This window comes from Tursiops truncatus, chromosome 1 (assembly GCF_011762595.2).
Source record: "Tursiops truncatus isolate mTurTru1 chromosome 1, mTurTru1.mat.Y, whole genome shotgun sequence".
Classification (NCBI taxonomy): Eukaryota; Metazoa; Chordata; class Mammalia; order Artiodactyla; family Delphinidae; genus Tursiops; species Tursiops truncatus.
The window spans coordinates 77,928,006-77,953,732 of NC_047034.1; the positions used below are offsets into that span (position 1 = coordinate 77,928,006).

At 44.8% G+C, this 25,727-nt stretch overlaps 1 protein-coding gene across 1 annotated transcript; it reads left to right on the forward strand.

Moving 5' to 3' along the window:
• On the forward strand, window positions 1-24,157 carry LOC101315764 (NBPF family member NBPF4-like). Its single transcript, XM_073794077.1, is given in 12 exon segments — window positions 1-175; window positions 313-395; window positions 496-1,228; window positions 1,358-4,919; window positions 6,076-6,184; window positions 6,604-6,926; window positions 7,979-8,219; window positions 8,805-9,468; window positions 13,199-13,423; window positions 17,771-18,129; window positions 19,787-19,800; window positions 20,029-24,157. Coding segments are annotated over 9 exon segments (2,352 nt in total). The 5' UTR covers window positions 1-175; window positions 313-395; window positions 496-1,228; window positions 1,358-4,741; the 3' UTR covers window positions 20,268-24,157.
• The last annotated feature ends 1,570 nt before the right edge of the window (window positions 24,158-25,727 follow it).

A 25,727-nucleotide genomic window follows, 5' to 3' on the forward strand; every position in this document is an offset into this window, starting at 1 on the left:
GCCTCTTACCCTTTATCTGAGATACCGGCGGATTTCGCCAGCCTCCTCGAATTCTTACCTTTTGTCCTGCGTTACACGCCGGGGAAAGGAATTCTGGGATCGTGTGTTATGCTGATCCAAAATGTTTTTAAGAAATAAAGAAGTTGTAAAACAATGGATACAAGTATATATTTATGTATGTGTCTTGTGTGTAGACATGTAGATTCAGGGTTACATCTCAGAGTGCTACTCGGTGTATTTTCTGTGCACGTCCTTCCTACTTCAATCTCGTGGTATACCAGGGACCATGTTTTTCCTTTCCTCACCATACAGAATACAAGAAATGACGATTCTGAAAAAGAAGCTGATGACCAGAACAAGGGATAGGAAGATGACCTGTTTGCTTGAAGAGCGAGGTTGGTTTTTTCGTTTGTTTTCTCCACCTGGGTGAGACTGGGCTAGACCTGAGGGCGGGGCGAGGGGAGGCTGAAGAAGGCAGCCAACTTGTGTTTTCAGACCAGAGAGCAAGGAGCGGAGTGACTTGATCCTTGAGGGTGCCTTTGGCTCCAGGGGGAAGCTGACTCTTCCGGAGAATCTTGGAGCCGACAACAAAGGAACTCAGCACCCAGCTAACTTCCAGGAAGAAGCTTCCTTTCCTCCTCCTGCTTTCCCCCTTTCCCCTCCTTTCTCTCTCTGCAGCCATCAGAAATAAACTCTGGCTCATTTCATCTGAAATAGGCTTTATTCCAGGGATAGTAATAGCTCAGAGAATCTCTGAAAAAGATCTCTAGAAAAATCTCTAGAAAAGATAAGGAAACAGATTATCCCCTAGAGCCTCCAGAAGGTAAGGCAGCCCTATTGACCCCTTGATTTTAGCCCAGTGAGACCTTTGTTGGACTCCTAACCTACAGAACTGTAATATAATAAATGTGTGTTCTTTTAAGCCACTAAACTCATGGTCACTTATTACAGCAGACATAGAACACCAATTCAATTAGTGTCTAGCACATTCACCTTAGCAGTGATAAGATGGGGGACATAATGAGCCCTATATAAATCTGCAGGTCGTCTGTCTGTCCTAGGTTGACAGGTCAAGAGATACTGGTACATGTTTAAAGCATTACATTAGGTATCTTTTTTCCTTTCCGTTTTTTCCCTAAAGGACTCTCGCCCTATTTCCTGCACAGGTGTACCCAACATGGTTCTCACTGGAATTACAGCAAATTGGAAGACAGTGGTGGTGACGCAGGTTGATTTCATTTGCTTTTAAGAATGGGTTCTAACACGTAGAGGGAAAGAATATAATTTATGGAAAGTTAAATACCGTAGAATCCTCCATCCCAAAGATTCATTTTTCGCAACCATTTTTTTTTTTTAGGGTGAAGAGCTACTTTTCAAAGGGTGAGACACAAGAATGGCTTTTAGGAATTTTCCCCCAAAGTAATCTGTGACTGGATCCTGTTGCCGAAACTTGGCCTCTGTTCACCGGTGCCGAAGAGAAATGCGGAGACAGAGTTTTGGGTGAAGCAGAAAAGAGTAGCTTTTATTGCTTTGCCAGGCAGAGGGGGCCACAGGGGCTAATGCCCTCAAGACTGTGTGACCCACCCTGGAGGGCGTAGTGAGGAGCCTTACAGCGTTGGAGGAGCAGGGCGTGATCAGCTCGCAGACAGTTCTCGGATTGGCTGGCATCAAAGTGAAGTTTCAAGCGTCATCAACCTTCTGGTTTCAACCAGTCCAGGGTCTATGTGCTTGTGGGCGGCACTTTCCATCCGGAGGGGGTCTGCGCCCTGTAAAACCACTTAGGAGTGTGTGTCGGGCCTTCATCGGTAGCTTCAGTGAACTGGGAGTTCGGTGATTCTGCCGTGTGGCGGATTTATAGTCTACGTTGCTGCCCGTTCCCCAGCCCAACAGCTGTTCTTTGTTTCTACACCTTCACATTCCCGAATCACTAACTCTTGAGTCAGCACTTTACTTCAAAAGACAAGGGCACGGGGCCTCGTACACGGTTTCAATCCTGACCAGCTCTGAGATTTACACGATGCATATGCTGTTGTTTTCATGAATGTTAACGTCCGTAAAATGAAGTTCTTAGAAGCATTATTTGAGTTGTCCATTGACTACTGATTACACCATCAATGCCTTCCAGCCCTGGCAGCACAGGGAGGAAGGAAGAATTGCTGGGATGCTTGCATCACCACAGGGCAAGAGGTCCTCAAATTTTACTGCTTTATCTTTAAGTAAGACTTCATAGTTCGGCTGACTTTTCATCCATTCTTGCTGATTCTGCCAGTGAGTTCCTCTGTAGTGACAGCCAAAGGCACTCATGGAAAATACTTAACCAAGCGTAAAGGCAGAAGTCGAGGTCACTTCATCTACTACGGAAGTGGGGCATGTGTCTACCTCAGGCCTGAGTCTTTCGCTGGGTCTTTTGGTAACTGGTGGCGGTGGTGGTGACAATGTTTGAGTTGTTTTATTTTTTATTTTATGTTTTATCTTTATTTTATTTATTTATATTTTTGGCCACGCCGGCGGGGGCCTGCGGGACCTTAGTTCCCCGACCACGGATCGAACCCCTGCCCCCTGCAGTGGAAGCTCACAGTCTAAGCACTGGACCGCCGGGGAAGGCCGTGAGTTTTTTGTTCATGTTGTCGTTCGTTTTAGTTTCTCAACTGTTACTAGGAAATAATTGTGGAGCAAGTGCTTGGTTTTAATTCTGGAAGGCAAAAGAACGTAACTAAGGACTTTTCCCGAGGAACGCTTTGAGATCTTTATGTCCATTTGTGGTGTGACTTACCCACTTTTCAATTAAGGATTCTTAATTAAAGGAAAACAAGCTTATTTATAGGTTTGAATCAGTGTTATAGAACAACAGGTTTTCGACTGGGATCCGCAGCCCACCCGCATCAGAAACGTGTGGTCTGTGTTTACGTGAAAAACTGCAGACTCTAGGGCCTCACACCAACGAAACCTCCGGGGATTGGAGCCCAGGAAGGAGCTTCTGTAATCTCCACAGCTGATTCTGAGGCACTCTAAATGTAAGAACTGCCCTTTAATATTTTTAGATAAGGGGATTGTTACAAAATGACAAGAGGGTAGATCATTCTTTTAAACTTAGACTTCAAGCATTAGACAGGGAGGTGAGCTCTTCGTGACAGTTTGTCTTTCCTGTTCTTCCCCACTCAGCCTAGGGACTCGTGCAGAAATTAGAGACAAAGTAGGGGAAGAAAAACTTATTTCTTTACACACATTTTGCTTTAATAGCCACCGAAAAGATCGTTTCATTTCCTCTCACTGACCCTGTCCACCAGTTATGTTGGCCTTTAACGTATCGCTGTAGCAGCATGTATAAATATATATCATACATTTATTCACACATACACACCTTCGAAAGCACTGTGAAGACACAGACTAGGCTTTAGCACAACTGGGGGCCGCTCACGTGTCACTTAAAAATGGTCACTGGTTCATTTACACAAGACTTTCAACAGGCTTGGTGTGGCCAGTAGCCCCCAAGTCCCAGGGAGAAGTTAGGATGACAAAATCGGACAGTATATTTAGAGTGAGGTCAGTACACTTCTTGGAGCTCATAAAAGAATAGAAATTGGAGGTCTAGGCTAAGCACGAGGCGGCATCTGGGCGTCGCTGCTCTCACCATGTGGATTCAAAGAACTCGGGTGTTGCAGTGTAGACCGACGCCCAGCCTGACTGTGACCCAGCTGCGCTGGCCCCGGGTCAAGTCGTGGGGCCCCTGCCAACACTGTCCTGCAGGGCACCGCTGCTCAGTCCTGAGCTTCTCGATCTACCGTGGAGCTCCAGCGTGGGGACCACGTGCTCCATTGCTGGGAAGCAGGTCCTATTTCCCCTGAGTTGACCCTCGGAGGATGAGGCGAGAAATGTGCTGTTGCTGGTTCCCGAGCCCCTGGGGCGTTCAGAAGCAGTGCCACAAGGTCCTCTACAAACTGTGCCTGTTCTGCTCAGCGCTGGGCCCGGTGGACCTTGGCTGGTTATTCCTCAACTGCAGGAGAGGCCCTCTCTCTGCTTTTCGCCCTGCCCCACCAGGCCACATCTCTGACTCCTTCCAGACCTTCCAGCAGGGTCGAAGAACTTCATGACAGTGTAAAAGTTTGAGGTCTCTCACTTGTGGAAAAGCCTTAAGATCTGTTTAAAGAGAAGGTGGGGTGACTTCATGACAGCCCTACAGAAATTAAGACCTGTTGGCAAACTATTTCTCCTGTGAATTTTTTATACACAGAAGAAGAATGAACAATGAGAACTCCGCTGAGATTTGTTTTGGAAGGAGATAGGTAAGTGGTATCAGGACATGTGTAGACAACTTAAGAGTGACTGCTGAGGGATTGGTTGCTATCAATGGTGACCTTCACAAGACCCCAGGCAGCCTTGTGTATTAGCATGGCCTAGGCAACTGGAAGGCAGGTGCCCCCAAGATTCCATGACCGCCCCCCCACCTACCAGTTCTGTTATTGCAACTCCAGACGGTAACGTCGCATGCTGGGTCCTCCTCTGTCACTCCTGTCTGAGTGTGAGCTATAGACGGTGCCTTTGGCTCTGAGCGCTGGCATAATGAACCTTGTTTTTGTGGTTGCAAACCCTCAAGTTTCTCCCAACAGTAAGTTAAGAATTCCAGTTTCTGTCATCCCTCAGTCCTGATTAAACTTATGTGATTTCACATGTTTTTAATCCATCATATGTTTGGGTTTCTTCTCCCCAGTCCCTGGCTCTACCTTTTCTGCCACATGTCACCATGGCAGTATCTCTTGGCCCTTTATCTGATCCGAGGGTAGAACTTACACTCACGCAAATCAACCAGGAGCTTCAGTTGTAGCTGGCAGAGAAGAAGCAGGACTTCCAAGACCTCCCAGAGAAATTCCTTGTATCCCAAGCTACTGCCTACTCCCTGGCCAACCAGCTGCAGAAATACAGTTAAGTCCTAGGGGTCATGGTCACCAACGTGATGAATGATCATGGTCTTCCCTCTGAGAAACAAAAACTCTCCAGACTTGGTCTCCTATTCCCTTTGTCATTTTGAATTTCATTCTGACCACAATCCAGGAAAGGTAGAAGTGGCTCTTTTACCCTCAGTTCCCTGAGGATGGGAAGACTCAGGCACAAAGAGTTGAGCCACTTTTCCAGGTTTGCGGTGAGTTGTAGGGTGAGATTAGAGTTAAAATCCCAGATATTGATTCTTGGTTCAGGCACTGAACTGCCTGTTTCTCTCAGGAACAAGCTAAACTGTGTCAATTGGAATCTTTTCTGTTCTGTATCTGATCCTGCATCACTGTTGGCTAAACGACTGGGACTGATGAACTCCATCAGTTCAGGTTTCCCTGAGGTCCCATTGGCAAAGCCCTGTGCTAGTTACACTGGGGTGACATGGTGGTTACACACTGGGGGAAGCAGGGGATAGTACCTGCTTAAAGGGAGCTTAAGGATGAGTCTGCTCCTCCCTGAAACCATGGGCTACCTGTTTGAGTTGTAATGAATAATGAGGAAATTCGGACAAAGCTCTGACAATAGTCCCTGGCACAGTATAACACAGTAAGTTCAAGTTCTACTATGTCTAATAACACGAACTTTCATAGTACTTGGGCACATTTTTTCCCAGGTCCTTATGGTTTCATGTATTCTCTTTCACACAAGTGTATCCAGGTGAGTTTTTTACCTTTGAGATACTTGTTCATTACTGAAATCCCAGCACAAGGGAACCATCAGTCCTATAGTCCTAGGGGTCTTCCCAACCACACAGGAATCACCAGGAATGCCCCTGCTCAGCGTTTCACCTAAGAGGCTGCAAGTATTGGTAAGTGGCCCAGGATTCAGTGTCAGTTTGCCAAACACCAGTTCATCTTGTCTAGTTACTTTCTGTGCCCAGGAGCTTCTGTTTCCTCAGCTCTGAAACAGGGAGTAACCAAATGCCATGCAGGTGGGAGGCTGAGGAATCAGATGTGGAAATCCCTGTGTAGAGCCTGGTACCGAGGTTACATCTGTCCTTGGGATGGACCCTGCCTCTTCCCTTGAAGGCAGTGACCACAGCAGCCTGTCCAGCTTTCCCCTGAGGCAGCGTCTCTCTTTCCTCAGAGTATGAAGCATTTAAGGACATCATTGAATCTGTGCTGGGGGAGAAGCTGCTGTTTGAGGCGCTGAGGCTAGCAGAGAAGCTGGCAGAGAAGCCCACGCAAGCTGAGAGGTGAGGTAAGGAGGGCAGAGATGTTCATGGCAGGCACATGGCACAATATTTATAAACCAGCAGAACACCAATTGGTGAATTACGGACTCCAATTGTTATTCAGAGCCTCATTTACTCTGCTTTTAAAAACACTATTGACTTAAAATCACATATCATGAAATTCACCAAATTCAAGTCAACAACTCAGTGGTATTTGGTACCCTCACAATGTTATGCAATCAATACCTCATTTACCTTTAAATCACAACCCCCTCCTGACTGACTACACCTTGTCATCCAGTCTTGACCCTGTCATTCTCATGTTTTTTTCCAATTCACACCAGCTGTATCTGTCCACACTCCTTGGGGATGTTCTCACAGAAATCCCTAATAGTGTGTCATCTTTGCATTTTAAAATTGTATCTTCTGTCCCACCTTAGGACATGTGATATCCTAACTCGAAGTCAGGCACGAGAGCTGACCCAGTTACAGCGGACATTACGGGAAGTGAAAGATGACTCTGTCCTACCCCAGCAGCACCTCAAGGACCTCCTCACCCACAACGACCTTGACAACCACCAGGGGCAGGGCTTCTAAGAGCGGCTGACTGAGGGACACAGGCTGGCAGAGCACCTTGCCCACAAGCTCAGCCCAGCTAAGGGGGCCACAGTACCTGATAACATTGAGCTGCTCCAAGGTCCCCTGCTCACAAGAGACTCCACACCTGCACTAGGAATGTTTTTTATCAGCTTTCCTGTTTCATGTCCCGTTTAGGGCTATGATAGGAGCAGGACTGGCTGAGTGGGAGAACAGAGGAGAAATGCACAGGGTGGAAGGCATAGTATTCCAACTGTCTGATTCCTCCCTGATGGACCATGGCCTTTGGCGCAGGAGGCAGCATCCGCCCAGTGTTAAACCACAGAAAGGACAATGTGACAGGAGGCAGCTTGTTAGAGTGAAAAGAGCTCTGGACTAAGCATGAAAGTTCCCAGGGTCCAGCCTGAGGGCGGCTGTCTTTAGTAACAGTGAGTGAGTGATTGATTTTTCCCTATCCCAGTATCTGTTTCCTCTTCTGTAAAATGGATCAACTAATCTGTTGATGGTAGCTGTAGTCATGAAATGGGGAAATATTTACGAATGCACTGCAGAAAAAAGAAAGCCCTTCACCGTGTGGTGCCAGATAAGGTACTTGATGTGGTCAGACTTGGTGTTGGGAAAGTTGTTTAGACTGGACCACTTTCCATAGAGAGACTTTCCCTTGATAACCAGCAGAAGCCACCTGGAAGAGCCCAGGATGTTCCCAGGTGGAGGGATGTGGGACATGGTTCTTCTCCTTAGAGAAAGGAGGGGATCTTGTGAGAGCTGTGAAGGTTCATAGAGCCTGTGTCTTTGGCAGAATTTGTGGCAGGATGGATGATCCAGCTGTAGAAGCCAAGATGGAAGGTGGACAAGTATGCAGTGATATAAGGGAGAAAGGACACTTTAAATGTTTGTCCAATTCCAGGCAGAAGGTGTCATGATGGTGATCCTCTGGTTTAGAGTCAGACTGCCTGATGGATCGGAAATCCATGCCAGGGCAATTGTTTAAAGACAATGCATTAGAACTTCCATACAGTACTAATTCATACCTAGGTATTTATGAGTCTATGACCATGTGAGGTGCTGTGTTGGTTGTGAGTGACGTGGCAAGAAGCTGACTTCTTGGATATTTCTGAATTTGCAGAAATTCGTGAAGATGAGGAAGATGAACAAGCACAAGAGATACTCACATCTAGGTAACAGTGAACTAGCAGGAGCTGGTAATGGGTAGGTAAATTATGGACAGGGTCACAGAAAGAACAGTGAGGTCAAGAGAGTCACAGATGCCAGACGCAAGGAGAAGCAGAACTGCAGACTGTATTGATTTACTTCACTCAACCCACGTGGAAATGGCCGTGTTAACTTGGTCGTCTGTTGTCTCCGTGCTACCTGTATGTACGAGCCAAGGTGAATGCACCACCCTTAGGATTTCCTGCACACACAGAGAATATCTATTCTCTCCTAAAGGAACTCCAAGGTGAGATAAATATCTACTCCTACACAGTTGTTTTAGGTCCGTGGGAGGAAGGTACCTAGCAAAGGAATTAGTAGAGAAGTAACCAGAAAAATTAAGCATCAGGACAACTATCTAGAAAAAAAATTGGTTGTCATGTGACAGTAGTAAGAGAAAGAGGCCTCGGAGGCCTTTCTATTCCTAAAAAGAAGGCATAATATCTCTGGGAGTCTATAATGCCTTAATAGCCGTATTCACTTGACTACTTTATCTTAAATTGAACATGACTTAGGACCACGGGGGTAGCATCTGGTATGGAAGTTCGTTTGTGTTTCATGTTCCTGAAGGTACCATACTGGGATGGTTGAGTCTCACTCCTCATCAGACGTTGTGTGGCCAGTGCACGGAGCACCTGCTGGTCTCCCTCTCCTGCCCCATGGCAGCCACACTCCACCTCACGTACGGGAGGATAGTTCCTTCCCTCTTTAAGGGGACTGCCCTTTTGGTTTCTCTGACACTCCCGATGCCTCCCATCAAAACCAGGCAGGGCAGCTTGGGGTCGGATCCTCTTTGTTTAATTTTCTGTCATCCCTCTCCCACCTGGCACAGCGTGGAGCTGCAGGAGGTTGAAAAGAAGGAAGTGCCTCAGGAATCCCAGGATGAATGTGTTTTGACTCCTTCAATTCTCCAAGGAAGTTCTGACTGCAACCAGCCTTACAGTGATGGCAAATTTGCATTTGATGAATCAGAAGTGGACCCTGCTCCGGATGGAGCCTGTGGTTGCTCCCATGCTGAAGAGGATGAAATTCCAACTGATCTCCCAAGTAGCCTCCATATTTGTTCCCCACACCTGTGTAGACTGAGGAAGGTCATCTCTGAAGATAGTCCCTATAGACACATCTTGCTTAAATCAGGGAAAAGGATCTATTATGAAACACAGACATCAGGTGGCTCAGGGAGCCTTTATCCCTTTCTAGGCCCCAGTCATGCCTTTGTCACCCTGGCACCAGTGTCAGGCATTTGGGCCCAAATCAGGTGTGACAAACTCTCTTCCACCTTGGGTGGAAATCTACAGGAGGTGTTTGTCAGACCTAGTTTGGATCAAATGTGTCTTGTCACCTGCAATGACTTAATTTTTGTTTTTTTGTACAATGTCCCTGGCCTTTCTATCCTTATCCAGACACAACGGCAGACTTGCATATACATCAGGAGAGGTTGTTTCCCTGGTTTCACTGCTCTCAGTCCCAGTCTCCATCTGCTCTATGTTGGCTTCTAACTGTTAGCTAAGCAGTCATCTGAAAACCAGGACAGACACAGCTGTACCATTGCCTTGTTTGGATGTTTCCATGAAGCAAGGCTGGGCTCTGGCAGTCCCTCAGCTTTGAATGGGGATGGTTTCTGTGTCGCACCAAAGATTCTTTTTTGGTTTGAGGGTTTATACAATTCATCCATCACTCTAGTCTCAAGTATAAATTCCTCTAAACCATCAGCAACCACATAATCTGATGGGACTAACCAATATTGTAGAAACAATTCTAGAAAATAACTCAGCTCATTTTCTAGGATCACTGGGGAAAATATATCATTAACTATTTATACAGGCTCAGAACAAAGGATGTTGGGAGAGCACTCTACCAGATCAATAAGAGAATTTCCCTGATGGGTCTGGGGTCCAGTCTAATTCTAAGACTTAAGTGTCCTGGAATGTCTCTGCTAATGTATTATGTTCTCGCACTGAGAATATTCATGTCCTTGTGGTGTGTTCACTGAGTAGGTATGTGTGAGACGTGATTTGCTTATTGTGACCCACTGTCTCTGAATTTCTTGCTAGACAATCAAAATGATCATAAGCAAGTGGATGGACAAGAGCCAGTGTCCCCCAGGTAATTCTGAAGATTTGTGGGCTGTGAATGTCAGTGGTGACAACAGGAGACCTCAAATCCAGGGAAAAACAGAATTACTAAATGTAACTCTTTCATCCATTCAGTCAACAGTCAAATATCCCTTTTCACAACGTTGTCTATTTTTATTGCGGTAGTTGTGTGGGTTTCAATTTATTAATCCTTCAGGTATAGTAACGTACAGTGAGTTGACCCTGGTGAAATAGCCAAACTTGGCAGTTCCTGTAATCAAGTGTTCTCTCCTGTGTGGTTAACAGCAGGTGAGATTCATATCGCCTTGTGCCTGTTTGGCATCAGCATGTTGGTAAATATTTGTTAGCAAGTGAAGAAACTAGAAGAAATTCATATTATAACAAAATATTGAGAAAATAGTTCCTGAAGGCAGAATATCTAGAGTCTATAATTCCTCAAAAGCTGTATTCACTTGGGCACTGCATATACAGATCAACACAATATAGCAAACAAGTTGGAACCACTATCTTAGTCTGTGTGTGCTGGGGCTCATGACTACAGCATGCAGGGAGAGTTCAGTCTCCTCCTTCAACAGCTGGTTGTGTGGCCAGAGCATCTGCTGCTCTCTCCCTCTCCCAACCCATGGAAGCCACACTCCACTTCACATACAGGAGGATAATTATTTCCTTCTTTAAGAGGACTTCCCCTTTGCTTTCTGTGTCCACTCCCTATGCCTCCCATCAACACCAGCTAGGACAGCATGCTATCTGCTCCTCTTAGTTTAATCTTCTGTCTTCCCTTTGCCACCTGACACAGCGTGAACCTACAGGATGTTGGAAAGAAGGAAGTGCTCCAGGAATCCCAAGATGAATGTGTTTTGGCTCCTTCAACTCCCCAGGAAGGTTCTAACTGCTACCAGCCTTACAGTGATGAAAAATTTGCATTTGATGAGGAGAAAGTGGGGTCTGCTCTGGATGGAGCCTGTGGTTGCTCCCATGCTAAAGAGGATGAAATTTCAACTGGTCTCCCAGGTAATCTCCATTATCTTTGTTAGTATACTCAGAGAATTAATCTGCTTAGATAGACTGTATGCTTACATATTGAAGCCTGGTTTGAACCAGACTATACAATTGCATTTAAAATAAGACATTCTACAAGTTAGTGAACTTTTCTCAGTTCCTAGTCTTGTTTGTCCCTGTGGCAAATCACTGGAACGAAGGCAGTCCTGCCAGACTCACATGTACATTGTGGAACAGGAAGTAACTTTGAGGCCTCCTAATTTTGAATGAATGTCTTATATCACATGAAATTCTCTAATTTTCATTCCTGAGCAATGTCCCTGAGTTCCCTTACGTGTCTGAGTCTGATGGCAGTCTTGTTTCTATCTTTGGAGATGTCACTACATTGATTCACTTCTGTTAACCCACAGTCTACCTCCTTTCATTTGTGTTATCTTGTCCAGAGTCTTCTGAAACCAAAATATAAGCCCCACTGTCACACTTGGTACATTTCTCTGAAGCAAGGCAGGGCCCTGGAACTTCCCAAGTTGATGAATGGCCATTGTTTCTTTGTAGCTTTGAAGATTCTTTTTTTTTTTTTTTTGCTTTTATAAATTTATTTATTTATTTATTGGCTGTGTTGTACCTTTGTTGCTGCGTGCGGGTTTTCTCTAGTCACGGTGAGCAGGGGCTACTCTTCGTTGTGGTGCGCAGGCTTCTCACTGCGGTGGCTTCTCTTGTTGCAGAGCATGGGCTCTAGGTGCACGGGCTTCAGTAGTTCTGGCATGAGGGCTCAGTAGTTGTGGCTTGCGGGCTCTAGAGTGCAGGCTCAGTAGTTGTGGCGCACGGGCTTAGCTGCTCCGTGGCATGTGGGATCTTCCCAGACCAGGGCTCGAACCCGTGTCCCCTGCATTGGCAGGCACATTCTTAACCACTGTGCCACCAGGGAAGTCCCTGAAGATTCTTTTGACTTGATGGTGTGTAGATTCCACTCCCATCTAATCTCAATGTATAATTCATCTAACCCATTAACAAACAGCATTTCAGATAGAAAAGCCTGACTATTACAGCAACGCTCTAGGATGGCAGCTGGGTATTTCCCCAGGATCTGTGGGGAAAAGGATTTGTTTAGCCATTTGCACAGACTCGGGACATAGGATACTCTGAGGATGACCTGTCATATCAAGGAAATTTGTCCAGTGGCTCAAGAAGGAAACCCAGTGCCTTCTTATGAGGCTCTCTTTGGGGCCTCCTGGGCTATTTCTCTCACAATAGCCTGTTATCACACTGTGAAGACTGGCACAGGATTGGGCATTTGTGAAGGGGTTTTGCCTGATGTAACTGTCCTGTTAATTTATTTGTAGAAAACCAAACTGATCACAATGACCTTCAAGGACCAGTAGCTATTGCCACAAGGTGATTTTGAATATTTGTGGGCCGTTAATACAGTGATGACATCTGCAGGTCTCTGGTCCAGGGAAAAGCAGAAAGTGCTGAATATATTGTATCATCAATTTTCCCAACCACGAATTATCATTTTTTGTAATGTTTTCTGCTTTCATTGTGGTACTTATATTGTTTCCCATTTCTTATTAACTTTTCAAGTTTATAACCCAAGCCAGTTGACCCAGGTAAACTAAGTCAGAGTAATTTTTTGGTACTCACTCGTTATCTCCAGTGTGGTTTATGGAGTGAGATGCATATCTGTTTTCTGCCTGTTTGGCGTTAGCATGTTGGCATGTATGTCATAGCAAGAAATGTAAATAGACCATAATATTATTATACCATGCCACAGTATTTAGAGAGGCCTCGATGGCATGAGATTTCTGGGATACCAGAATGTCCCAAAAGCTGTATGCACTTGCCTGTTCCATGTGACACTCAATGCAACGTAAATGAAAGGGTGAAAGCCACTGGTACGTGACTCTATATGTTGTGAGTCGTGACTGTACCATCCAGAGATAATTCAGTCTCTTTCTTCATCAGCTTGTTATTTGGCCAGAGCACTGAGCACCTAGTGTCCTTTCTATCTCCTGCCCCTGTGAAAAAACACACTCTGTCCCACACACAAAAGGGAGTTTTTCCCTCTTTAAAGGATCAGGCCCTTGGCTTGCTTCACCACTCCCTTAAACACGCCATCAGAACCAGGTAGGACTCTACGATTGCTGATCCCTCTTGGGTTAATCTTCAGTCCTGCCTCCCCACCAGGCTCAGCAGGGAGCTGCCACAGATGGTAGAGAATGGTGTCCCACGGGACTCACTGGATGAATACTGTTTGATTTACTCAGTTCTTCCTGGTCTGTCAGACTCCTCCTGGCCTTATACAAGTGCTGCCTTCTTCTCATTTGAGGAAGCGGGTGTCTCTTATGCTTGGGATGTAACCATTGAGTATTCTTTATCAATGTGATAAAACTCCAACTGGACTCCCAGGTAGACTCTGTATTCTTTGTATCCCACGCCTCAGGCAGTGCTGAGATGTATCATCCCTGTGTACAAGCTCTGTAGACATAGTGATTTGAATCAGGCTCTATGACAGAGTTAAGCACAGACATCAGGGGGGTCAGGGAGCTGTGCTCTGTTCTTCATCCAGGCCAAGTCTATGGGTCAGGCGCCAAGTTAGATAATGGATCCAAGGCAGGTGTGACAAACTCACTCACTTGCAGGTGTGCAAGTGCACAGGGATGACTGTCTTTTTTCCTGATTTCCATGAAATGTCTCTTCTTACATACCAGCCTCCCATTTTCATACCCCAAAAATGTCCCTTGAATTTCTGTGCCTTTCCAGAGACGTTGACAGCCTTAATTCCATCTTTGGATTTGTTATTTCACTGGTGTCACTTCTGTCATCCCCAGTGTCTGTCTCCTCTAAGTTGGCTGTCTTAGTGAAGCAGTCATCTGAACACCAGGACACGAAGACCTCTACCATCACCTTGTTTGTATGTTTCCATGAACCAAGGCAGAGCCCTGGAATTTCCCTACCCCATGAATGGCCAAAGATTCAGTGTAGCAACAAACATTCTTTTTTTTTTTTTGCAGTACGCGGGCCTCTCACTGTTGTGGCCTCTCCCGTTGCGGAGCACAGGCTCTGGACGCGCAGACTCAGCGGCCACAGGCTCCGGACGCGCAGGCTCAGCGGCCATGGCTTACGGGCCTAGCCGCTCCGCGGCATGTAGGATCTTCCCGGACCAGGGGACGAACGCATGTCCCCTGCATCGGCAGGCGGACTCTCAACCACTGCACCACCCTGGGAAGCCCAAACATTCATTTTGATTCAAGGTTTTGTAGATTCCATCCATCATTCTGCTAAACCAGCCAGTGTATGATGATAAAAGCCTGAATATTACACTATTCTGTTGGAATGCAGGTGAGCTATTCCCCAGAATCTGTGGGGAAAAGATGTGTTTAACTTTTTACTCAGACTTGGAAGAGGGTACTGTGGTGAGGATCTACCAGGTCAGGGAGATCTTGGCTGATGGCTCAGGAAAGCAAACCAAGGCAGCTACATAAGACACAACCTGAGGCCTCCTGGAATATTCTTCTTAAAATATCCTATCGTCCCACTGGTGATGTTTTTGTCCCCATGGTAGTATTGGATACTGGATTATTATCATACACAGGATGATCTGCTTAGTGTTTCTGGCCCGATCTGAATTTTTTTTTTTTTTTTACATCTTTATTGGAGTATAATTGCTTTACAATGGTGTGTTAGTTTCTGCTTTATAACAAAGTGAATCAGTTATACATATACATATGTTCCCATATCTCTTCCCTCTTTTGTCTCCCTCCCTTCCACCCTCCTTATCCCACCCCTCCAGGCGGTCACAAAGCACCGAGCTGATCTCCCTGTGCTATACGGCTGCTTCCCACTAGCTACCTATTTTACGTTTGGTAGTGTATATATGTCCATGCCACTCTCTCACTTTGTCACAGCTTACTCTTCCCCCTCCCCATATCCTCAAGTCCGTTCTCTAGTAGGTCTGTGTCTTTATTCCTGTCTTACCCCTAGGTTCTTCATGACATTTTTTTTCTTATATGCCATATATATGTGTTAGCATACGGTATTTGTCTTTCTCTTTCTGACTTACTTCACTCTGTATGACAGACTCTAGGTCCATCCACCTCACTACAAATAACTCAATTTCGTTTCTTTTTATGGCTGAGTAATATTCCATTGTATACATGTGCCACATCTTCTTTATCCATTCATCCGATGATGGACACTTAGGTTGTTTCCATCTCCTGGCTATTGTAAATAGAGCTGCAATGAACATTTTGGTACATGACTCTTTCTGAACTATGGTTTTCTCAGGGTATATACCCAGTAGTGGGATTGCTGGGTCATATGGTAATTCTATTTTTAGTTGTTTAAGGAACCTCCATACTGTTCTCCATAGTGGCTGTACCAATTCACATTCCCACCAGCAGTGCAAAAGTGTTCCCTTTTCTCCACATCCTCTCCAGCATTTATTGTTTCTAGATTTTTTGATGATGGCCATTCTGACTGGTGTGAGATGGTATCTCATTGTAGTTTTGATTTGCATTTCTCTAATGATTAGTGATGTTGAGCATTCTTTCATGTGTTTGTTGGCAATCTGTATATCTTCTTTGGAGAAATGTCTATTTAGGTCTTCTGCCCAGTTTTGGATTGGGTTGTTTGTTTTTTTGTTATTGAGCTGCTTATAAATTTTGGAGATTAATCTTTTGTCAGTTGCTTCATTTGCAAATATTTTTTCCCATTCTAGGGTTGTCTTTTGGTCTTGTTTATGGTTTCCTTTGCTGCACAAAAGCTTTGAAGTTTCATTAGGTCCCATTTGTTTATTTTTCTTTCCATTTCTCTAGGAGGTGGGTCAAAAAGGATCTTGCTGTGATTTGTCATAGAGGGTTCTGCCTAGGTTTTCCTCTAAGAGTTTGATAGTTTCTGGTCTTACATTTAGGTCTTTAATACATGTTGAGCTTATTTTTGTATATGGTGTTAGGGAGTGTTCTAATCTCATACTTTTACATGTACCTGTCCAGTTTTCCCAGCACCACTTATTGAAGAGGCTGTCCTTTCTCCACTGTACAGTCCTGCCACCTTTATCAAAGATAAGGTGACCATATGTGCATGGGTTTATCTCTGGGCTTTCTATCCTGTTCCATTGATCTATCTTTCTGTTTTTGTGCCAGTACCATACTGTCTTGATTACTGTAGCTTTGTAGTATAGTCTGAAGTCAGGGAGCCTGATTCCTCCAGCTCCGTTTTTCGTTCTGAAGATTGCTTTGGCTATTCGGGGTCTTTTGTGTTTCCATACAAATTGTGAAATTTTTTGTTCCCTGTCTGAATTTATCTGTAGGAAATCATACTGTTCTTGAGGAAGAGGAAGACCAAGACCTTATCTGTTCTAGGTAACTATGAAGAAACATGGGTCTTAATTCAGTGGTGACATCTGGTCATCTCAGATGCACGGAAATCTGAAAGTGCTGAATATGCCTATTTCTTCCATTCTGACAACCACAAAGTGTCCCTTTTAATAATGTTGTCTGTTTTCACTGTGGTACTTGTATAGGCCCCTTTATGAATCCCTCTCAATTATAGTAACCTACAGTCAGTTGATGCAGGGGTACTAATCAGCCACCCGATTTCTTGCAGTCTCCGGTTCTCTCCTTTCTATTAAAACCAGCATGAGATGCATATCTGCCTCTGTCTGTTTGGCCTTACCACACTGGCAGGTATTTGATGGCAAGGAAAGGAACGAGAAAAAAATTCGTGTCACATCTCAGTATTAGAGAAATTGGCCTTGAAAACACAGGACTTCTAGGAGCCCATTAGGCTGCTAGAGCCTATTCACTTGGCTGCTACATGTAAATTTCACCAAAAACTTATGCTATAGTTGAAGCTGCCTTTATGGTTTCTGAAGGCGTGTGTTATGTGACTGCTGTGTCCTGGGGTAGTTCAGTCTCCTTCCTCCTGGGCTCGTTTCTGATCAGTGCTCAGAGCACGTCATGCTCACTTTCTCCCCCTCCCTCTCTCTCCGTTTCCCTTTGCAAGCACCCACCGGCCCCAGATAGGAGAGGATTGTTATACCTCCCTTTATGGGGACTTCCCATTTCTTTTCTGTGACTGTTAGACAGCTAGCTACAGATGAGCAGCAGGGGAAGGCGGAGGTGGAGACTCAGGATATGTGAGCCAAACAAGGAGGGGCTGAGGGACAGGTTGCGGTCAGCACATCCTGAAGCAGCAGGAAGCACCTGGCCGAAGGGGAATTCCCCGAGGCACGCAGGCGCAGTTTGAGCCAAGCATAACCGGAGATAATCCCAACTTCATTATGTCATCATTATAATAGAATTTACATGTGGTTTCAATCCCCTCCCTCCCCGCCATGGGCTTTTCTTAGCGAATTTGGGTAAAAACATGGAATTATGGGTAAAAGCATGCGCAATATAACCTGTCACTCACGTGACGAGACCTTGTCACTGGATCTTAACCCAACTCCTACCCTTAGGTTCAAAGCGCTTATAAACACCCCGCGCCCCTATAGCTGGGCTGGTTTCACTTTGCAGAAGCCAGTCTGCGCTCTCTCCGAGAGTGTGTCTATGCTTTAAGTAAACTTTGCTTTGAACTTACGCCCGAAGTGTTCGTCTGCAATTCTTGGCTTAATATTACAAGGACCGAGATGGCTGGTCCAGATTCATCTAGTGACCTCCTCGGTTGAAACCCTCCAACACAACGCACACCAAACCCATAACATGACCGGTCCCTTAACCCTCCCATCAAAACCCACCAGGACTCCGTGTTCACGAATATTTGCTGTTTAATCATCAGTCCTCCCGACCCCACAAAGCTCAGTCTGGAGCTGCTGGCGGTAGAAGAGAATGAAGTCCAGCAGGACTCACTGGATGAATGTGATTTGGCTGGTTCTATCGGCCATCGTCTGTCAGACTCCTGTACGCCTTACACAAGTGCCTCATTCCAATCTCAGACACGTCTCAGAAGTGAGATGTGTGTGATATGGCACAGCCCTGCCAGGCCATCACTCACCACGGGCCAGGAAAGGCCAAATTCCCCCCCAGATGGGCTGAGAGGAATGAATGGAACATGTAAATAGTACACAGATCCACCTGTGTCTGCGTTCTGATGATAACCTGAGGACAGTGTGGCTAGCTGGGATGCAGCAGCATGGGCACAGGTTGTCGGGTCTGCCCCATCCTCTCTGTACGAGGAGAAACCCTGTAGAAACCATACAAACACTAGATTTTTCAATTACAACTTGACCTTGTATTGGAGGCTTCCCCACACAGTAATAATATTGGTCAGTACTGTCGATGTTTGATGAAATGTTTTGTCCTTTTCCCATGCAAATGCAAAGAATATTCCAAGCATAGGTAGACAAATAAAATTACATGATGAAATTACGCAGTGAGAATTAAAAACAATCCTAGACATTGATTCAAAATCACATTGGAGAGTGGGGATACCAGGTTTTGACAGTTCTTTCACCCACCAGATTTATTAATTTAAGAGGTTTTACCCTTCAGCCCAATGTGAATTATCATAAAATCTGATTAAGTGTCCTAAAATTGATGATTAATGATTAATGAACTCTGCCTGGGAGAAATAGGAAGGGCACGCTGGGCTGAGAGAAGTGCTTGTGGAAAAGGCCCTGGAAGCTCAGAGAAGCTCCTGGTACAGGGCTGGGGTCAGGGAGGGGCCAGCCGCGTCCAGGAGGATTTGTAGAAGGGAGTTGTGGGAAGTGATGTTGCAGAAGAAAGAGGGGCAGAAGGCAGGAGGAGTACAAAGGCAGGTGAGGAGTTTAGAGTCTGTGTAGTAGAGGAGGGAGGATGAATTTCCACAAGCCGAGGAGCATGTGATGAAACAGGATTTGGGGGTAATAAGACAGGTGACCTTTGGTAGTGTGGAGAGGACAGAATCAGAGAAAGCAGTTAGAAGGAGATTGGATGAATCACTGATGAGAGTCAGACATGGATGCTCTCTGGAAGACTAAGTGGTAACAGATATATGAGAGACACTTTAAGGAAACAGTTCAACAAACCTCGCTGAGGATGAGGATGTATGGGGGGAGGTGGGGGGGGCCACAGCAATGTGCAGCAGGTCCTGTGGGCCATGACTCCACCTGAGCCTGACCTGGACTGGAGGAGGGTACTTCATACCTTTGGTTAGCCCACGTTCTGAGAATATATGTTCATTTCACAGGAGAAATATCAAAATATTTGATTAGGAGCACTTTCCAGACCCCACTGGAGGGGTGTGTAACATAAGGAGTGTGCACTGTATCATCAATCTAAAGAAACACAAAAAAAAAAAAAAAAAAAAAAAAGAAACACAAATTCTGATTCTGCAGCACTTCTGTACCTAAGCTTCCAATGAGGGATTCAGGCCTCTACTACACTACTTCTATCTGCTAATACCATCCGTCCCCACTCCGCCCCATATGGTAATAGAATGTACACATGTATGGGTGAGTGGAAAGGTAGACAAAAGTTAAATGTAAGGAAGTTTGAAAGGTTCCAGAACTGTGAAACATTCTATTAACTTGGTCCATATACTGTAGATTCTCAATTCCTTTTTCTGTTGGTACCTGAAGGCTTTAGGCCATACTTCTTCCCCTTTTCTTTTATTCTTGTGGGTAGATATCAACAACTCTCTCCCCCATACCTTGAGGCCTGTTTAGAGCCTTCTCTCTAGGCTACAGGACTAAGGCTAATGGCTGAATAATAGGCGTGACCTCATATGCCATCCAAAGCCCTCTAGATTCAAGTGGGTGATTTTTCATTTCAAGGATGCTGCAGCCTAGCACCTGCCATCTCAGCATGCCCAGGCACAGCCATAAAAATGACATCTCCTTCATGTACGTGATGTCTGCCTTTATTGTCTGGGTTATTGGGTGGTTTCACTCATAGGCAGGGACATCAGAAATGGGTGTTCTGGGAGGGATTAGCTCAGGAAAACTTGGATTGGTCCTACTGAACCCTCTTTTCCTTTCAGGTGACACCTGGGAGGACTGTCACCAAAGGCCTTTGAGTTTCCAAGGCCCAGGGGTACAAACTTCACAAGCACAGCTGCAGAAAAGCACCCACATGACCAATTATCTGCAACTGCAGCTGGACCAGCATTTCAATTGTGGGCACAGCAAAGCCACACTCGGTCTTTCCTCCACCATCTGGGGCTTTACTGCCAACACCAATTCTGGAAGCCAAGGACCACTCTTCCTAGGTAAAAAATAAAAGGGGATTAGGAAGCTCAAGTTGTCTCAGGGTTGAGGGTGGAGGGGGCAATGGGGCCTTTCCCACTCCGTCTGTAGTAGGTCTGGTTGAAATCTGTGATGCTCTACCAGAGTGAGGTGAGCAAGAGCCTGGGATTTAGGACCAGCTCTGCCTCAGGCCCTGGGTTTGCAAACTCCTGATTGTTTCACTGGGCCAAGTTATTTATCTCCTTAGGTATTCACATCTCACATCCCTCATCTGAACTCTTGAAAAATTATATCCCCATTCCATGTTTGTTGGGAATATTAAGCAACATGATGTCCAGAAAGCCTGATCAGTAAAAATGGTTTGATAACAACTATGAATATATAACATCTAACCATTGTGTCTTTCTGGTGCTTTAACACTTACAAAATGATTGCACATGTGTTGTTTCCTCTGAGGTAGAGCACTTTTTTGATCCCCACTTTCTCTGGGACCCGTGTTCCCTTGCTTCCTCAGAAAGGTAGGTTGGCCAGTATTTTCCTCTCCTTTCAACATCCACCCTCAAGTCAATTTTCCCCTGCTAGGTGCTCTCAGTAACAGTGTATTAGTAACATTCTGTAGCAATGTAAACCCTGGCCACACAACTCAGCCTCCAGTTAATTTTCATATCCAGGTTATTTTCCTTTTTTCCCCTCTTTTTAAAATAAAGGGCCACCCTCACCCATGAGGTGTACTGATCTGTCTATTTTATGCCACTCCATTTAGTTCATAATCTTCATTCATCTCCACGGCCATGTCCTCAGTTTTCTTCTCCTTGGGATCCACCTCTGCTCAGATTTTCTTTTTATTTTTCTTTGTTTGTTTGTTTTTGCGGTATGCGGGCCTCTCACTGCTGTGGCCTCTCCTGTTGTGGAGCACCTGCTCCAGACGCGCAGGCTTAGCGGCCATGGCTGATGGGCCCAGCTGCTCTGCGGCATGTGGGATCTTCCCGGACCGGGGCACGAACCCGTGTCCCCTGCATCGGCAGGCGGACTCTCAACCACTGCGCCACCAGGGAAGCCCGGAACTTTTTCTTTTCTTTTTTTTTTTTTTTTTAAATCAGTTGTATTTTTCTTGAATTTTTCTTTTGGCATTTGGGAACATGTTTGCCCCGTGGCAATCTTACCAGTACTGGGTAGTGTTAGGAAGATCAACAAAAAGCAAATACAAAAATGTCTCCATTGGTTTCCACTCACCATAGACTTTCAGGCAAAGTTCCTGGACACTTTCCTTACCTGATGTCCCTCCTGGGTGGGGGAGTAAGTCATAGTAAGATCATGCAAAACAACGGCTCCTGTTGCCTGTGGTTTTATCTTCAGAGCTGGGTTTGGATGCTTCCATTGGAATGAAGAACCCTCCCAAGCTGGAGGGTGAGGTCTTAGCTGCCAGCAAGCATGAGTGTCTGGTCTGTAGCAAGATTAATGCCTTAAGTGTCCTGAAACAGAAGATTATCACAAGAAAACTGCTGTTCAGCAAGTGGAGACTAGCATGCCAATTCCCTGGCCTTCAAGTTTAGGGTACAGAGGTAATCGCATCTGAGGCTCTTATGTGTACTTCTTCCTTATACTCTTTACCTAAGATTATAGCTCAGTCTCCCACTATTTTTTCTCTTCCTCGTTTGTTCACTCAACAGCTGATGCTACCTTGTCTGGTCTTTCCTCTCTTTTCCATGGGGGCTGCCACCCTGCCAGGCCCTTCCATCTCCATCTCTTGTTTGCACTCTGAACTCTGTTGAGTTCCTATAGCTGCTGTCCTGATATTCCCTCTGACCTTCCCTTTTAGCCACAGGGAAGCCCAGATCCATGGTCCTCCTCATCAGAAGAGCATCATTTAGGCCGCTGAACACATAGTCCTTCGCCTGATCTCACACACTTTCTTGGTTTCTTTGCCTTATTCTCCCTTGCCCGCTCCCAAACTCCACTGCCTATTTCTACCAGGATCATGTGTTGATGAATCACTTGTATGTGGGTTGGCTTTTGGAGAACCTTATCTAGGAAAGCCCTTAACCCTCAAATTCTGCACATGAATAAGAAGAAATGAAACAGGAAAAAGAGCCCTGATTACAAAAACTAAGTAAGAACCTGGGTCACAGGTGGGAGTGCTGGACTGGCCTGGAGTCACCTCAGCCCCAGGTGGGCAGTTCTGTGCTACTGTGCATGGGGCTTCCAGGGACTCACTGGAGCTGGCAGTAGGTGGGGGCAGTAGATGGCGCCCTAAAGGGACATTAGCCAAAAGGAGATGCAGAGGCCAGGTTTTCAATATGCATAAAAGCATGAAGTGCATAGGCATTCAGACCTCTCCCCTGTTTTCAAATTACTCCTTCTACATGTTCAGTAAAAATCCTGAGAAATGAACTCAGTTGGAATCTGAGGCCAAGGAATGTAGGAGAGCATTGTAGTGAATAAACTTTGGGCCAGATTTATGAAGACCCAGGGAAATACACAAGAATCCAATATAATCATTGCTTCAGACAAATCTAATTGAGAAGGCAAGTTATTTATATGAGAGTGTCAGAGAAAGACCAAAAAATCCTTAGGGCCAATGGGAAAGAAATCTGTGCTGGAGTAGATGGAGAGAAGAAAACGAATGGTGTGAAATAGTGTAGGTCTACTGAGTAGTTCTAAATCATGCTATTATAAAATAAAAACTGGGTGAGTTTTTTTTTTTGTGGTACGCGGGCCTCTGTGCTGTGGCCTCTCCCGTCGCGGAGCACAGGCTCCGGACGCGCCGGCTCAGCGGGGCACGCACCCGTGTCCCCTGCATCGGCAGGTGGACTCTCAACCACTGCGCCACCAGGGAAGCCCCCTCTTTTTTTTTTTTTTTTAATGAGGGAACCGGCGGTAGGAGCTGGAGGAGGGGCCCACCGGGCCCTTTAGACCCCCTAGTGGCACAGGATGGCTGCCCCACCCTGGGAGTGCCAGCAGCCTCCCTGCAGAGGCCCGATGGTATGCCCAGGCTGCCCCCAGAGCAGGGTCCATGACACACTGGCTTAAATCTACAATTACATATATTCAATGATGACCAGCTGTACGAAACTCAAAGTTTCCTCAGTCAACTCTTGATGAGTGGAGTTTATCCTTAAAGATTCCTGATGATGGAATGAGGACTCCCTAAGTTTGGCATATTTAATACTTGTTTTCTATTGCTTTGATACATGGACAGCTTGACTGAATACGAAGGACTTGTCTACAATGAATTTATTGATTTTTAAAATAATATGGTCTCGGTTTTTATGTTCTGTTGAGATGTAGAATATAAACTTATTTTCTTTACATTGATGGCAAAGGGTGGTCTGGAACTTCACAGGAAATTTTTTCTTTTTTTAAAAAAATCTTTTAGCTCTAATAGGAGTTGACCATTCCAGTTCTGTTTCTCCCAGGTCTCTATGACTTTCTCTCTGATCCTTTCTCATTATCTTTTATTCATTTCTATTCTGTTTGATACTTTCATTTTTTAGTTCAATGTCCCTTATAATTTTAGATAAATATCCCTTATGTACCTTGTCATTTAGCCTCTTTTTCAGAGAATTTTCTGTTCCTTCAGTTTTTTCTAATCTCTGCCAATTCTAATTTCTCATTTCTTCTTTCTTGTCTACTTCTATTTTGTGCTGTGTATTTCTTATGTGAAATTTTGGAGCTTTTCCCCACGTATTTGTGTGTGTGTGTGTGTGTGTGTGTGTGTGTGTGTGTGTCTACAAATGCTTTGTTCAGAAACAATTCAGATACGGATGCCATTTTACATTTTTCCTATGTTTTGTGATTGATTTTTTTGTGTGTGTGTGATTGATTTTGAAGGGAACGTTTTTACGAGCTGAAAATTTTGACTCTCTATGTTCTTTTTTCTTCTGTCACCTTGGAATAAATGTCTGCTGTATGATTTTCATTTTACCATGACTAGGTGTACCTGAATGAGAAACTGCCATTCTACGTAGGAACAGATGAGTGCTTTGAGTGGCTTCGTCGATTTCTTAGGTCTAGATGTCTCTGTCTTGTGTAGTTACTCTAGCAGATGTAAGGTTTTGGGGAAAGCCATGGTGTGTCTCCTGATTCTGGGATTCTGTTTCTTCCAGTAGGATCTTTAATTTCTACCAGTTGCTTCATTCTTTTTCTTCACCACAAGCATCCAAAGGATGTTACCTTCAGCTTGGTCTCACACCTGATCCCAGTAATTGTGCCTCCCCAAGACTGTCATGCTCTGGTCCTCTGCACTGTCGAACCCCTTCCTGTCAATTCCCCAGACACCAGAGCTTTAGTCGGCCAGGTCACAGGCATCCTCTGAGTTTATCCACATACTCTTTCTGTGAGTAATTTTACCAGGGTTCCCTCCTGAGTATGCCCTCCCTCTGACCTCTCCTCTATGTGCAGAGTCTTTGCTGATCCCTCTACTGCTGTGTGGCTCCCAGACCTGGGTAAAAACAAACCAGTTGGAGTCCACAGTGCACTCTGGCCCCTGGTTGTTTGGGGCAGGGTTTTGAGTGGTGTCCTTGACTCTCTATGTTAGTCCCTAGCCCTCTGAAATGCATGTGGAGAGATTCAGCTGCCATTATCCTAGGTAGACCTGTGCTCTCCTATCATTCTTTTTCAAATGCAGATTTTCAATAGTACACAAAATAGACAGAATTATATAACAGAATATCCCCATCTTTGTCAGCCACGATCAACAAATACCAACTTATGGCTGAACTTGTTTTACTATAATCCACTCACTTACCTTTTCCTATATTCTTCAAAGCAAATCTCAGACATCACATTTCATCTGTAATTAGTTCAGCATGTTTCCCTAAATGAGGACTCTTTTTGAAAGTATTATCATCATAGCATTATAATTATTCATAAATTAATTCAAAATCTTTAATATCATAAAATCGTGTTCAAATTTCCCGTTATTGTTTTTGTTAGTATTCTTTCTTGGGATCCAAATAAAATCCACAAACTGTAATCAGTAGGATATGTGTTTAAGTCTTTTACATATGTTTCCCCTCAGTTTCTTCCTCCCTCCCTCCCTTCCTTCCTCCCTCTGTTCCTTCCTTCTCCCTTCCTCTCTCTCTCTCTTGCTCTCTCACTCTTGCTCTAGCTCTCTCTTGGTCTTTTGCTGTCCTTTTTTCTTTTTTTTTTAATCATTCATTTGTTGAAGAAACTGAGTTGTTTGTTCTGTAGCATTCTGACAATCTAAGTTGTATAACTGGCTGTACTTTAATCACTTCTTCTGTCCTCCATTCTTTCTTTTTGGTGGTAGAATCTACAGCAGTGCTGTAATGTAATGAAAATGCAAGTCACATATGTAATTACAATTTTTCTAGTAGCCACAATGAAAAATAAAAAGTATAAGCACACAACAATACAAATATAATCTTCTACATAGCTAATTAATACGACACATTAAAGGAAATATAATTCTACCAAAGTTTTAAAGTTGTGTTTGATAGAAGAATATTGTGCATGTCTTCAGCTTTTAAGT